Raw genomic sequence first — 15,960 nt, forward strand, 5'->3', positions numbered from 1 at the left:
CAAATTTTCTTCTTTTTAGTATGAAATATTTATTGTTTAATTCTTTGATATACCCTTTTACAGATCATTCTCATCTTGGTTACTACCGACCCAAGGATTATAAGGTATGTAGTATAAATTACTGAATGGTAATTCTCCTGGCTTCACATAAAAGCATATGCACATTATTTATATGTGTAGTCAGAGATTATCATAATCATTTCGTCAAGAAAATATACAAACAGTAATTGTCATATCATGGAATATCATTATTTTGGCTACATTGTTAAGTGGTAGAATAGACTTTTCATTGACTGTCTTCCTGTAACAGTTTGTGGCTTTTGATTATTCATTTAGATTAATTACTTATTGAATGTGTTTGTGTATGTATATGTATATATGTGTGTGAGAGAGACATAGAGAAATTGATTGTAACTTTTAGTAATACCTCACACAGTACTGTTTCTTTTTTTTTTTTTTAATTTTTTTTAACGTTTATTTATTTTTGAGACAGAGAGAGACAGAGCATGAATGGGGGAGGGTCAGAGAGAGAGAGAGAGGGAGACAGAGAATCTGAAACAGGCTCCAGGCTCTGAGCTGTCAGCACAGAGCCCGATGCGGGGCTCGAACTCATGGACCGCGAGGTCATGACCTGAGCCGAAGTCGGCCGCTTGACCGAGCCACCCAGGCGCCCCCACACAGTACTGTTTCTAAACTTCAGTCATCTATAGAGCATCCTTATAATTTTTACAGGATCTCCATGCAATTTATGCTATTCTCTTTAAATTCACTTTTGTATTTATCTCACTATTATAAATGAAAAATCAGTATCCTATGTTTTAAATGGATGATAGTCCTAAAGGATACAATGAACAAAACAATGTTACTAAGTTCAGGCTAGATAACAGTTGTTTTCCAAAGGCTTGGAGGCATGTTCTCTATTTCTTAAAATGAGATAAGCGGTGATAGGTGTGGAAGACACAACAATAACTAACTGAAAGAGAATTGAAAAGATAATACATTTTTTTCTTTGTAATTCAGTGTAATTTAGTGTATGTCCATGTGCCATGTAAAATAATCTTGTATATCATCTAAAATCACTTGGGGTACCACATTAAATTATCTGCTATACCACTCGTAGTTTGTGTCCTCCATTTTGAGAAGCATTGTCTCAGAGTTTGTCGTTTCTCTTCCTAAGTGAAAGCTTCTTGATGAGGCGTGTCATTGTATTTGAGAAAACAACAAGAACAAAAAAATCATAACTTTCCTTACAATATCTTTGCTTATTTATTTGAAAATAATTTATTTTGTGCTTACTGGCACTGAATAGCATAGTTTGAGTACTTTGCCAGGCTTTGAGCATGATAAAAGAACTATGGAACAGTTAAGTAATGAGTCAAGGCACTGTCTGACTAAAGGCTCACATCTAACAGTATCATAATTATGTAGATGGAACTTTATAAAAATTCATTCTAGGTACTAAATTAAAATTATTGACAATGGAGACTGGGAAATTTTTTATTTTTGACAAGTTTCCAGGTGGTTTTGATACAGTTCTCTTGGCCATCAATCCAAATTTTGGAATTTGAGAACCACTAGTATGACTATGAATATAATACCATTTGTATTGGTGGAACTGCCCTTTGTATAGCATTTATGTATAGTTGTGCCCTTAAGGCTGCCACTAGAGGAGTATGTGTTGGCATAATTCACCTGATGCAGACCTGCTCTGTTATGTGGAATATATTCAAACACACACACACACACACACACACACACACACACACTCATGTACATGCACACTGATGTGTGTTATATATGTGTATGTGCACACACATGTAAGTCAAAAAGTATAATATTCATTGTCTTGCATGGGGCTCAGGGAAGTCACTTTAGTTGGCCTACTTAAGGGATAAGCCTGTCTTTGTACATTTCCTTCAAGTTATGCTTCACGATTTATAATTATATATTTATTTTCATCTTTATTTGCATCTTTGTTTAAAATCCGCTTGTTTTACTAATCTCTAAGTTCCAGGATGATAGGGACCTTATTGATCTAGCTTATCGATAATTGCTAGTACCTAGCATATTATCTGATGTATGGTGTGGATTCCTAAAGATGTGCATTGTGTGAGTGGATTATTAACAGAAAATAAGCAAACCAAATATATAAAAATACAAATGAAGAGACAGGGATAAAGTTACAGGTTACCAGTATTTATCCTAAAGTAATTATATGTTGGCTTATAAAGTAAGCTGTATGTTGGCTGGTCCATTTAAAGATGGGTGTATATGTTTGCAATCTTCTTTTCCAAATGAATTCTTTGAAAGAACTGAACTTCTTAATTCTGTCCCACTTTCACCTCTGGATTCTTTACTTTTAGGGTTAGAGTAGAAATTGATCATTCATACTACCCTTGTAAGGCAGTGGGTGGTAAGTAAGGTCACAGGATTATTTTTGTATTCAAGGGGTAGATTTTCATAGAAATGTATATATAGTCTTGAGCACTGCTATCTTCTCTATGGAAAGAATAAAGGCTCTTCTTATAGGCACATAGTAGCTGGTTAATAAATATTCAGGTAGTAGATAGAGCACTTGGATTTCTACAAGGAAAAATGTCATAAATGTGGGAGTGCTTGCAAAAAAATTTCTAGAAAAATGGAACTTTGCCTAAATTCTGTTGAGAAATATATTTTGCATAGGCAAGAGAAGGAAAGCAATGTGGAAACATCTTGGGATTTGGAATAAGTGCAGTGTCCTGGGAGAAAAGAGAAACTACTAGTCTCGTCTGAGTGGAAGGTGTATACTGAGGGATATTGGCTTTTTAACATCCTTATTTTCTATTTTTCCTACTTTTCTTTATCTTTTAAATCTGCTGCTTCCCTTTTTAATATTTGTAGTTGCTTGGTCATTGTATATTCTTTTGGCCAAACTCAACTCTCTTTACCCTGAATGCATTATAACCAGCTGTTCTCATAAACACTCATGTTCTTTTAGTTTCATGTCTCCTCTGTTCTACCATTATTCCATCTGAATCATTGGCTGCTTCTCTCCCCTATGTGTACTTCCATGTGCCTGTGTATAATAGGCATTCATTTAATACACTGGTTCTCAGTAGACATTGTACTACTATCAAGGTGGCATTTTAGATATTAACAGGGACTGTTATTACAGTCATTGAGGGGAAGTACTCTTAATATTTAATGATCAGGGACATGAGGTATTCTACCAATAATGGGACTGTTCCAAACAATGAGGAATTCTTATGTCCTACATGGCTTTCAGCTGTTTCACCAACCATAATGGAGGTGAAAAACATGTTCGTAATTATTAGAACCAGTCTAACTCTACATAAAACAAGAGTACCTTTACATTGTTTTGAGATACAGCATATATTGTAGGAATACAAATATATTATAAAGATTATACTTTGTTTTGTTAAAAATATATGGTGTAGTATTATACCATGATGAAGTATACAGCAGCTTATTTATTTTCCTGGTTTTCTTGTATGGAATGGCTTATGATCTTCTTACATTTTATTTATATCTTTTTAAATGTTCATTTATTTTTGAGAGAGAGAGAGAGAGAGAGAGAGAGCGTGAGCAGGGTAGGGGCAGAGAGAGAGAGAGAAGGAAACAGAGAATACCAAGCTTGCAGTACAGAGCCCGATGCAGGGCTTGAACTCACGAACTGTGAGATCCTGACCTGAGCCACAGTCAAGAGTTGGATGCTCAACTGACTGAGCCGCCCAGGCTCCCCATGATCTACTTACATTTTAAAACTTCAAACTTATTGGGGAGCCTGGGTGGCTTAGTCGGTTGAGTGTCTGACTTCAGCTCAGGTCATGATCTCTTTGGGTTTGTGAGTTCGAGCCCCACGTTGGGCTCTGTGCTGACAGCTCAGAGCCTGGAGCCTCCTTCAGATTCTGTGTCTCCTCCTCTCTCTGCCCCACTCATGCTCTGTCTCTCATTAATAAATAAATGTTAAAAAGAATTTTTTTTCAACTTCAAACTTATTTATGTGAGTGCAAACATCCTTTATATTTTTTAGAATAGTCATACTTGGCATTTATGTATTGAAGTGTGTATTTTAAGCCATGTTCCATAGGGGTGCCTGGGAGGCTCCATTGGTTAAGCGCCGGACTTCAGCTCAGGTCATGATCTCACGGTTTGTGAGTTGGAGCCCCACGTCAGGCTCTGTGCTGACAGCTCAGAGCCTGGAGCCTGCTTTGGATTCTGTGTCTCCCTCTCTCTCTGCCCCTCCCCCACTCTCACTCTGTCTGTCTCTCAAAAATAAATAAACATTAAAAAAAATTAAGTCATGTTCCATTAATTTCTCTATACTACAATTAAGACAATTCATTGATTTATTTTTTTGGAAAGTGGGTATGTAAGAAGTTACATTTTTATTTTTTTAATTTTTAAAAATATTTTTAAGTTTAGTTTTATTTATTTTTGAGAGAGAGAAAGCAGGGGAGGGGCAGAGAGAGAGGGAGACAGAATCCCAAGTAGGCTCCACACTGCACAGAGCCTGATGTGGGGCTTGAACTCACAAACTATGAGATCAGACCTAAGCCGAAATCAAACCAACTGAGCTACCCAGGCACTCCATAAGTTACATTTAAAAAAAATTTTTTTTTAAATGTTTATTTATTTCTGAGACAGAGACAGAGCACGAGTGAGGGAGGGGCAGAGAGAGAGGGAGACACAGAATCAGAAGCAGACTCCAGGGTCTGAGCTGTCAGCACAGAGCCCAACGCGGGACTCAAACTCACAAACCGTGAGATCATGACCTGAGCTGAAGTCGGTCGCTCAACCGACTGAGCCACCTAGGTGCCCCTGTAAGTTACATTTTTAATACGTTTAATTTCGGTATATAAAAGACGGCAATACAAAGTATTCATTTTTAACATGAGGGCTGTCTTAGTTTGGGCTACCGTAATAAATACCATAGACTGGGTGCCTTAAACAACAGAAATTTGTTTTCTCACAGTTCTGGAGGCTGGACAGTAGAAAAGCTCAGGGTGCCAGGCATTCTGGTATCTTGTGAGAGCTCTCTTCCTAGCTTGCAGACAGCTGCTTTTCACTGCATCCTCACATAGCAGAGAGAGTGAGAGTGTGTGTGCACATGTGAGCACAAAGTCTGGGGTCTCCTTATGAGATCGTCAATCCTTTCAGATTAGAACCTCACCTATGTGACCTCATTGAACCTTAATTCCTTACTTAAGTCTCAGTGGGAGTTAGAGCTTTGACATAGGAATTTTGGGGAGACACAGTTCTGTCCTTTGCAGGGGCTTTTGGACTAAAGGTTGAAAAATCAATGATGCCATGTATAATCAGTATCTGAATAAATGAATGGCTCTATATCTAATAACAGAATATTTCTGGAAAGCTTTATAGAACCCATTTTACTTGGGCCTTTAAAAATACATCCTTTCTGGCTTCAGTTTGGCCTTCAGTGCTGCTTGATCATTTTATTCTCTTGTTGATTCTATAACATAGTCTAGACTTTCTAAGTTCTACTTCTCATTTTCTATACATGACTTCATATTCTACTTCGTCAAAGAAAATGTCAGTTGTGGATGGAATTTTTCTCAGTTGTCTTCATCTCTACTTCAGTCTTCCTATTAATCTCCACTTTGTTTTTCCTTCTACTCTGCCTTCTTAATCATGTTAACACCTTTGCATTTATTTATTTTGACCATAAAACATAATAATAAAAAACAACTTAAATTTGTATAATGGGTTCCAATTTTAAAGCTTTTCATATTTATTATATAATTGGATTATATGCAGACTTATAAATTGAACAGGAATTTTTACCCCCGTCTTAAATGACAGAAAACAAATTTTGCAAATCTGCGAAAGAGCTCAGTCTGCATCCCTGTGTCTTTATCATCCTCTCTCCCTCCTTTCACTGTTAGACATTCAAGTAAACATTGCTTCCATTTCTTTATCCATTACTCCAAAACTATTTGGAGACAACGAATTTTATGAGAACTCTCAAAACTGAAGAGTCCTTCTGTTTCTTTAAAAGAGATAGGAAATCACCTTTGTGGAACTGAAGAAGCAGACCTTGCTTTAGGCAAAATTGTGAAATACACGTGGGATATATGGTTGATTTCTGGTAGCCTTAACATCACTTTTAACATCCTCACATGCCTTAGCATTGCCTTATTACACTGGGTGCCTCTTTCATTTGGCAGAATATGGATTTTATATGTCTTCCTAAACTTGTGAAAGTAAATTTAATGTTTTGATAGCTAGGTGTGTGGTATCTGGTGGATACTTAACTCGTGTTTGAATTTATGAATGAATATCACATCAAAGTCAGAGTTTTCTGCTTAGATTTTTGTATTGCCTGTAATCTGGCTGCTCCTACTCCTTGTGTTCCCATTATGTCATCACTGTCTTTCTTATCTAGGTCATGTCTACATTTCTACTTCTGGATTTTAACTCACTCAATGTATTAGGGTAATGCCAGATGTTCTGAAACTTTACTATTACAATGTTTTAACACAACGTAAGTTTTATTTCTCATTAACAGTCCAGTGCATCTGTTTCTTAAAAGCCCGGAAGTGCTCTAAGTCACTTCTTATGTTCCATTGACAAGAACTGGTCACGTGGCCATATCTAGAAGCACAGGGAGGAGAGTGGCTAGTAAGTAGGGATCCTGGGTAGGCAGCCAATTCCCACTAATCTTATGCTTCATAAGAGGGGACACAAATTTTAGTGGACAGCTAACCATATCTGACACAGTCTACCCCTCTAACCCCCAAATATCTTTGCATACCTTTCTTCCCTCACATAGAACATAATCATGTCCTCCTCAAGAAAGACCACTCAGAGTTCCCTGCAGTCACTTGAATGTAGCTTGAAGGCCAGGATCTTGGGGTGATGGACAGGCCAGTCCATCAGATGTAGATAGGACTTCTTATGATCTGGTGACCTGTGAATTGGCATGATCTCTCCCCTATCTCACATTCCCACCCTACCTGAATGCCATTTCTGATCTACTTTGTTAGAGCAGGAGCAGGATAGCTGGGGACCTGGGTGCCCTGACTTGAACAAGGGAAAACTAGAGGGTAAAGAGCAGTAGTGCTGAATCATACCAGGTGAGCTTTGTGAATACCCTGCTGCCCTGACAGCAGAGGTATTTCTTTGCATAGACATTGGTGAAATTATGTTGCTTAGAATAGTAACTGTATGACTTAAAATTATAGTGTGAATAGGTGTAAGAAGCTTGAATCTAACTTGGAGGGGACATGGACCTAAATGGAAACCAATATACAAGTCTGGTAATGTTGGTCCGTGTGCTGCTTGCGTGCTTTGTGTCTTGTGCCCCAACCTAGCGGTTGTCTCAAATGGGAGACCTGACAAGTCTGCACTTCTAGGAGGATGGAAGGTTTGGAAGCAATCTCTTCTACAGCAGTTTTTTCCCATGGAGAGAACAAAGAAACACTGAAGAAGTTTTCATGATACTTTGACAAGTGACCCACGGCAGAGTTTTTATTATGAGGATTGTGGTGTGATGAGAATTTCAGAGCCTGTTCATCCATGGGCCTAACTCGAGGATGGATTTGGTAGCTCGACATTTTTTCATTTTCCTATGATCTTCTTCTCACAGACTCACAACAAAAAGTCACAAAGATAGAGATATATTAGTATTGTTGATAAAAAGACAGACATCCACCAGGATACAAATTTTCCAATCCGATCAGTAAAGATTAGTAAAGGGTTCTGCATCCTAGGAGACGAAGTAACTAAGCACTTGGGAAGTTTAACAAAAGGAAATCAGAGCCCAGACTCAACACCAAAGTTCATTCACCTTACTACTGCAGTCAGAGACTCACAGCAGGGAAGCTCACGAAGTCTCAGAAGAGTACAGTTTCTAAGTTGAAGGTTTTAGCTGTGGCAGCATGTGGGTGTCTATTTATATCTTAGTAGACTGTTAGGATTGTCAACTGCCAACTCACCAAAACCACCAGAATAACTAAATAATCTGTTGATACCAAGCAGAGCTGAGTTTCTGACATAATGCTTTAAGGTAGCGCCACCACTTGGACAGTCTGAGTAGTGTCTCTGAAAGGAGAAGGTTAGGGGCAGATATGTATAGGGTTTTGGGGTCTGAGCTCCAGTGTTTTAAGGTAGGGCTTTTAATGAGGGAATCTAATTGACAAAGTTTGTGATATAAAAGTTTGGGATTAATGAACACAAAGATTGGGTTCTTAAAGCGAGTCTTGATAAGTAAACACTTGATTTGATAAGGAAGGATTTGTCCAGTTGAGTGATCTTTTCTTCCGAGAAGGGAATTATTTGCCCAGATTAAGAATCTGTTGTTTCAAGAAGGGAGCTGATTGATGATTGAGCAGACTGTTTGTTCAGGTAAATGATTTATGGGAATGTCTTGAAGCAAATGATGGTATTTACTGGTTTGTAGCATTGTTTTCTTGGGCAAGAATTTCCTTGAACTCATGGTAAAGTCACATTGAGGTAGGTGGGTCTCAGTTCTTAGATCTGATATTTAAGCCATGTGAATGCAGGTGGTCTCAGTTCTCACGTGTCTCAGTAAAGATATGTATGCTTTTCCATTAATCTGTTACACATAGTTAGATTTATTCCTAGAAACCTTATAGTTTTGGTTCCTACTGTAAATAGGAATGTAATGTAAACTACATTTTTTGTGTTTTACTGATATATAGGTTTGAAGCTGATTTTGTATAACATTTTTGTCATAGATATTCTTGAATTTTTTAATAGAAGAAACTATCATTTGCGAAATGAATTTTATTTATGCCATTCGAAATATTTCTTTGTCTTAACTTTCTAATATCTTCAGTACAGTGTGAATAAAAGTGGTGATAGGGGACGTGGCAGGGACAGTTACTGCTTATTGGCTGTTCGTATCCTCTTCCAGCTTTTCAAGCCCTTTTGCAGTTATTTAGGACCTACTCTAGCCGATGGGCTATGAATGAAAATTATGTGGATCCCTTCCATCTGAACCCTCTCTTGTTTCAGTGACAATGAGGCCTCACGTTCTAGATCATACAGCTATAAGTTGCTCAGTGTGTCTCATCAAAACAGTCCTTAGACAGTTTTTGTGAGGTGTAATTTTTCTTGCTAACCTCTGTTACCATAAAGCACGGGGAAAAATGAACCTTTATTATGTTAAGCCACTGATTTTCAAATTTAATTTGCTACCGCAGCATAGCCTAATACTGTGTTTTCTTGTCTTGATCCTGTCTTTGATAGATAGGATCATGTCTGAGGTTTCACACCTATGAATGTTATTTGCAGTAGATTTTTGTTAAATATCCTTTGGCAAGTTAACTAAGTTCCTTTTGAGATTTCTTGTTTGCAAAGAATATTTTTTAATTATGAATGGATGTTGAATATTATCAAACGGATTTTTTTCAGCATCTATTGATTGATACTGATTTTTTTCGTAGTGAATTAATAGATTTTCTAATGCTCACCTATCTTTGTATTCTTTGAATAAACCCAACTTGGTCATGTTATAGATATATTTTTAACATTACTGAATTTAATTTGTTAATATTTTATTTAACACTTTTCCCACATATGGTTTCTAGTGAGGGTGGTCTGTAATTCCCCTTCTACTTTCCCTGAGTGGTTTGGTAGCATTATTATGATCACATCATAAAATTAATTGGGTATGCCTTCTTTCTTCTTTGAGAACAGTTTGTCAGTTTGTTCCTGAGGTCTGTAGTTTGGGTTGTTAGTAAATCAGATTGTGAGACCATCTTCTGTGAGACTTTCCTTTCAGGCATCCTGGGAGGCTTGGGCTCTGGAGTTTTCCACTTGAGAGATCTGCCGTAGATCTCTCATGTGTCACTAGCCTGAGACCCCCTCACTTAATAGCTATTTAACTTTGCTTCAGTTTCCTCTCCTATGAAGTGGACAGAATCAAAATATTTCATAAGGTTGTTGTGGCGATTAAACAAGTTATTTATATAAATGCACAGAACGGTGGTCTAAGAAGGGAACCCTCCATACACACACATACACACAAGGATTGGTCTATTTAGGAATTACTTACGATTTTCATTGCATTATTTTGGAATTTCTTGAATTCTCTCCAGTGTAAAGAAAGTATATCTTTCTAAAACCAATCCAGATAGCTGAGCATATGGATTTTTAAACTGGGTAAGATAGGAATTGATTATTCACTTGAAATAGGATTCACTAAGGAATGTTCTTGGCAAAACTGAGAAATTGCTTCTCTCTCTTTTGAATGAGAACCATACTTTCTTCTTATCATCCTAAAAGTAGTACCTATACTGCACTTTCCTCCTACAATCCTTCGTCTCAACTACTTCCCAGCTAATTCCATTAGAATTATTTGTATTTGTTTCTTAAATTTTATGCTCCATGACAAAGAAGAAGTTTTAGAACGTGGTGTTTATACCAGGCATTAAGTCAGTTCAACAGATGCTTGTTGGATAAGTGATTTCCTGTTTCCCATTATACTCAGTAGTTAATTATTCCTTCTATTAATTGGACCTTGAAGTTCCCATAAAATTTTATGGCCATAAATATGACTTATCAGCTTATAATGTAAACAACTTTTCAGGAATCTTATTTCATAAGTATGGTATAACCAAACCATTATATATCACAAATTTGAGAAGTGTGTCATTTGTATAATTGCATATATGGAATTACAATGAATTTTGTGTATGAAACTTTTCTACTTGTAACAGTTTTAGAGTGGTTTAAAAATACTAGATTTTTTATCTCGATACATTTTAACATTTGTAATATTGGAATTGTTACATACTGGAGATCTTAGAACAGACATTTAAAGATTTCCATAAATGTAAAAAGAAAAAGAAAAAAAGTCTTTTTGCTGAAATATGAAGATTACTGTAAACAGAGGAAATAACTATTATTCTTCATAAACTAAACCCTCTGCTTTGTGTTTTCACAATTTTACCACATTTTTGTGGCAAATCTGCAAGGTTATTTCCCCAGTTTGTATATAAGGAAACTAAAGCTTGGAAAGAAATGACCTGCTCAGGGTCACATAATTGGTAGGGATTTGAACCCAGGTCTTTGGACTGTAAGCCAGTGTTCTTGAAGAATTGTCCAAGAGATGGAACTCTTCTGTAATGAGCCAAAGAGATAATATTCCATGTGGTTTTGAAGTAAATAAGTAACCTATGGAAAACTCACAAGAGCTATGGAAATGTCTTAAGCTAAGGCTTAAGATTGAAAGTTTGAAATGGATTCTTATCCAAGACTTACTCCCTCATTATACCTTTAGTCCCCCATGCAGATATAAAACTTTACCAAACAAATGTTTGCTGTAATTCCATGGAAAGAATATATCCTAGCTGTGGTCCGATGGCACACTTATTATATATCTATTCAGTTCTAATTTCCTTCCTCATTATTTTATCATTGTTTTTTCATGTCTGCCCTCGTGGATTATAACTTCTTTGAGGTCTTCTGTTACATTTATTTGTGATTGTTGTCTCCTCCCTTGTTTAGTACTTGATACATAGAATATGCTTAAAAAATGTTGAATAGTATTGAGTTACAGCACTTAAGTTTCTCTACAATGTGCTCCTTTCCACCTCTAAGATACTGTCTCTCCTATTAGTTTCCTATAGAGATAGCCAAGTTATTGTCATCTGTGGTCCTCTTGCCTTGTGCCTTTTCCCCCATTCTGACTGCCCTTTCTCCTTTTCTCTACTAATGGCCTTGATTCCAGTCCCACCTTCTCCATGAGACTTCCATCATTTAGACCAAAATCTTTGAATATCCTTCTGTATTGTCATTATGATGTATTTGATGCAGGTTATCTTGTCAGTTATCTTTGTGTTTATGCCCCATCTCATCTGGATTGTAAGTTCAAACCCCTATACCTTTCTAGATATGAGTATTAGCTAACATGTGGTGCAAGAGATTGTCAGTGAATATTCTTATAAATAGAGGAACATGGCTGTGTTTAAAATATTGCTGACTAGTTTGGGGAGAAAATTTAGTAAAAAAAAAAAAAAAGGAAAAAGAAAAATGAAGTGGTCTGCGAACCAACATGACTCAGTTGGCATTGAAGTTAATGAAGAGAAAATAATCTGTACCATAAGCCAAGAGACTCATATTTGGATAGAATTCTAGAAACAGCATTACAGCACTTTTTTTCTTTCCTATCAGTCTCTTCACATATATGCTTAACATTTGTTGACTACGGACATCTTTGATCTTGTTTTTGACATTCACTGTGCTTTTACTTTATGTGAACAACTAACATTGAAATAATTTCCAATTTTTATTCAATCTAGATCATATATTTCTTGGTCAGTTATTTGGGACTGTAACTGAGCCGTTTGAACCATGTGCTGTTTGGTTCTGGGATGAAAGCTTGGTTCTCTTAGCTGATTGCTGAGTCACCATATGTTGCTCTAATTCTGGAAAGCAGTGAAAATTGTGGTAGTATTGAAGCAAAAAGTTGTGTTGGACTGGTGTTTTAATAATAAATGACTTATATTTATTGTATAACTAATTCACACACCTAAATGTTCTATAACATACTTTAAATTATGGAAAATATGTAAGATAGTGATTATTTACTTTACATATGAGGGGAATAAGTCTGAGAAATATAAGGTATCTTTCTTAAAGGCCAGATATTTACCAAATAGTACTGCTAGAACATTTGCTCATAAAGGCAGGGACTTAGTTGTGTTCACTGTTGTAGTCCCAACACTTAAAATAATGACTGGAGATTAAATATTTATTAAATGAGTGCAATTTCTCTCTCTCATTCTCTCTTGAACTCAACTCCAGATTATCACTCCCATCACTCCATCAGTGCTACTCTTGTTGATGTTACTGATGACTCTCCAATTGCTAAAATCCAAAGTTCCATTCTCAGTCTTTTCCAATTTGATTTATCAGCATATTTAACTTAGTTAGTTACTCCCCTTACTTGAAATGCATTCTTCAACTGACCACACATTCTCCTGTTTCTTCCCCTTCTTCGCTGCCCACTCCTCAGTCTGATGTTTCCTTGCTATCTTCTCAGCCTTTCAGTAGTGGAGTATTCCCCAGGGCTCTGTCTTCAGATGTATTCTTCTTTCTACTTATGCTCACTTCCTTGGTGATATCACCTAGTGCCCTATCTTTAAATACCATTTATATCTTTATCCTGGACTCTTCTCCTGAATTCTACTCTAATATGTTGGGTGATTAATAAATTAATAGGTATAAGCAGCTCAACATGTGCAGAAACAGGCTCCTAATATTTACTCTTCTATCCGTCCAGTTGGAAGGGTGTAACTAAATCATATAAACCCAATTCTTCTGGTTGATTAGGCCAAAAAACTGGTGTTATCTTTGACATCCAGTCCATTAGCGAATCCTGTTGGCCCTATCTTTCAAATGCCTTTTCAATCTGATCACTTTTCACCTCCATTGGTATCATTCTTATTCAAGCCAGCATCCTTTTCCATATTTTGTTATAATCATTTCCTAGCTGATTTCCCTGTCTCTGCCACTCTATAGACAGTTCTTAACAAAGTAGCCAGTGAGATCTTATTTAAAAAAAAAAAAAAGTTACAGCATAGAATCCCAAATCCTTAAAACTACCTTTTTGACCTCATTACCTACTATTTAGTTCAGCCCTATTGGTTTCCTTGCTATTTCTTTTTTTTTTTTTTAATTCTTTAAGTTTTTTTTTTTTTTTTCATTTATTTTTTGAGAGAGAGAGAGAGACAGTACAAGCAGGGGAGGGACAGAGAGAGAGGGAGACATAGAATTCGAAGACAGGCTCCAGGCTCCAGGCTCTGAGCTGTCAGCACAGAGCCCAACGTGGGGCTCAAACTCATGAATTGTGAGATCATGACCTGAGCCGAAGTTGGATGCTTAACTACCTGAGCCACCCAGTTGCCCCTTCCTTGCTATTTCTAATACATCAGGTGTGCTTTCCACCCCATCCCACAGGATCTTTGTGTTTATTTTTCTCTCCTTCTGGAATGATCTTCCCACAGATGTCCCCATGACTTAGGTCTTGTGGTCTTTAGTAAGATCTTCAGGCCTTTACTCCTTAGGTCTTTACTAAGATATTCTCTTTCTCCGTGAGGTCCCCCTTGATTATCTTATTTCAAATTGCAGCTCCTGGGATGCCTGGGTGGCTCAATAGGTTAAGTGTCTGATTCTTGATTTTGGCTCAGGTCATGATCTCACGTTCATTTCATGAAATCGAGCCCTTTTTCATTCTTCACACTGGCAATGTGGAACTTGCTGGGATTCTCTCTTTCTCTCTTTTTCTGTCCCTCCCCTGCTCTCTCTCATGCTCTCTCTCTCTCAAATAAGTAATAAAATAAAATAAAGTGAAATGAAATGAAATAAAATAAAATTGCATCTCCTTCCTTATATACCCCTCCCACACCACCCATCAGTACCTCTTATCTCCTTTCCTGCTTTATTTTCTTCTTATGCTATTCACCATCCTTTAATATACTATGTATTTTACCTATTTATCTTAGGGTGTGTGTTTAAAACTCCCTCTCCATAGTAGTATGTAAACTTTACTAGAATATAAGTTCCTCATATAAAGGTAGTTATATAATGTTTTTATCCGGATTCATTCATTTGTCTGTCCTCAGAACAAATGAATCAATGAATGAGTATTAGGGTAGAATTCTGTTCTGATTGGCCTGATAGCTAAACTAGGCTGTCATTAGTTTCTGTGTATTGTCCTTTGTTTTATATATACACCCCTATCTTTACCCTACCACTACTCAAAAGCCTTTGGAATTGATAATTGTAAATTTTAGACGTGGAATGAACAATCTAGATGTATTTAATATTTTTTTTAATGTTTATATATTTTTGAGAAAGACAGAGCATGAGTGGGGGAGGGGCAGAGAGAGAGGGAGACACAGAATCTGAAGCAGGCTCCAGGCTCTGAGCTGTCACAGAGCCTGATGCGGGACTTGAACTCACAGACCGTGAGATGCAAGATCATGACCTGAGTCGAAGTCAGGCGCTTAACTGACTGAGCCACCCAGGTGCCCCTAATATTTATTCTTATGGTGGTAACGATTACTGCTACATTCTAAAATTTACCTTCATATATGGCTGTGGCATTATACGTGTTTGTTTTTTTTTTTTAATTCTTATAAATGTTCTAAGGTGGTGTGTATATGTGTGTATGTATGTAATAAATGTATAGCACATTTATTATGTGTATACAAATATAATTTTTTAAACAGGTTATCAGGACACCCCATGGGAGAGACTACGATGACTCCTTGGAAAGGTGTGATGAGTATTTAAGCTCAAGGTCATGTAGCAAGCCCCAGAATTCAGCAAGGACCCTACTAGTCCATTCAGCACCCTCAACAATGCCGAAGCATTCTCCAAGTCCTGTGCTTAATCGAGCTTCTCTCAGGGAAAGGTAATACTTAGTCTTTCCTACTGTACTGATTTTTTGAATAATCATCATTAGAAAAGAGAAGGCAGAAATAATGTATGTGAACTGATTATTTGTACAAGTATAATTTGATTTTAAAAGGCTTACTTGTTTTTGTTTAGAATATAGTACATATTGCATAGCATTAGATATTTCTCCCGAGCCCAGTCCTCTTGAAGTGAGTTATTAACTATTAATGGGTTTATTAATTAGGATCACTTTAACCCTAATTCAATACTATGGTTTTTAAAAGTGAAAAATAGTGCATGATGGTTTATTTTCAATAGATCCATAGGGATTTAACATTATAGGCATGGCTTATGTATAAAAATAGCATAGGTTATACTTTCCTTTTAGTGATAATGATGCTGCTATATATTGTTGGTATATGGTATTTATTTTCCTCAAATAACCTCTCCCCAACTCCCCAAGAGAATTTTAATCATGTAAAAATTCCAGCCCTCCTTCTAAAAAAGCTTTGGCAACTGAAGTTAGATACTTGTTATAATTTGAATGTGAAAGAAATAATTCCTCTT

At 36.7% G+C, this 15,960-nt stretch overlaps 1 protein-coding gene across 3 annotated transcripts in view; it reads left to right on the forward strand.

Moving 5' to 3' along the window:
- SPATA6 (spermatogenesis associated 6) overlaps window positions 1–15,960 on the forward strand; it is a 143,401-nt gene that overhangs the window by 81,718 nt on the left and 45,723 nt on the right. For all 3 annotated transcript variants that reach the window (XM_047873115.1, XM_047873116.1, XM_047873113.1), the window contains exons 9-10: window positions 64–104; window positions 15,225–15,409. In XM_047873115.1, coding sequence (XP_047729071.1) covers window positions 64–104; window positions 15,225–15,409 — 226 coding nt within the window. The remainder of the gene's footprint in view (window positions 1–63; window positions 105–15,224; window positions 15,410–15,960) is intronic.

This window comes from Prionailurus viverrinus, chromosome C1, assembly GCF_022837055.1.
Source record: "Prionailurus viverrinus isolate Anna chromosome C1, UM_Priviv_1.0, whole genome shotgun sequence".
Lineage (NCBI taxonomy): Eukaryota > Metazoa > Chordata > Mammalia > Carnivora > Felidae > Prionailurus > Prionailurus viverrinus.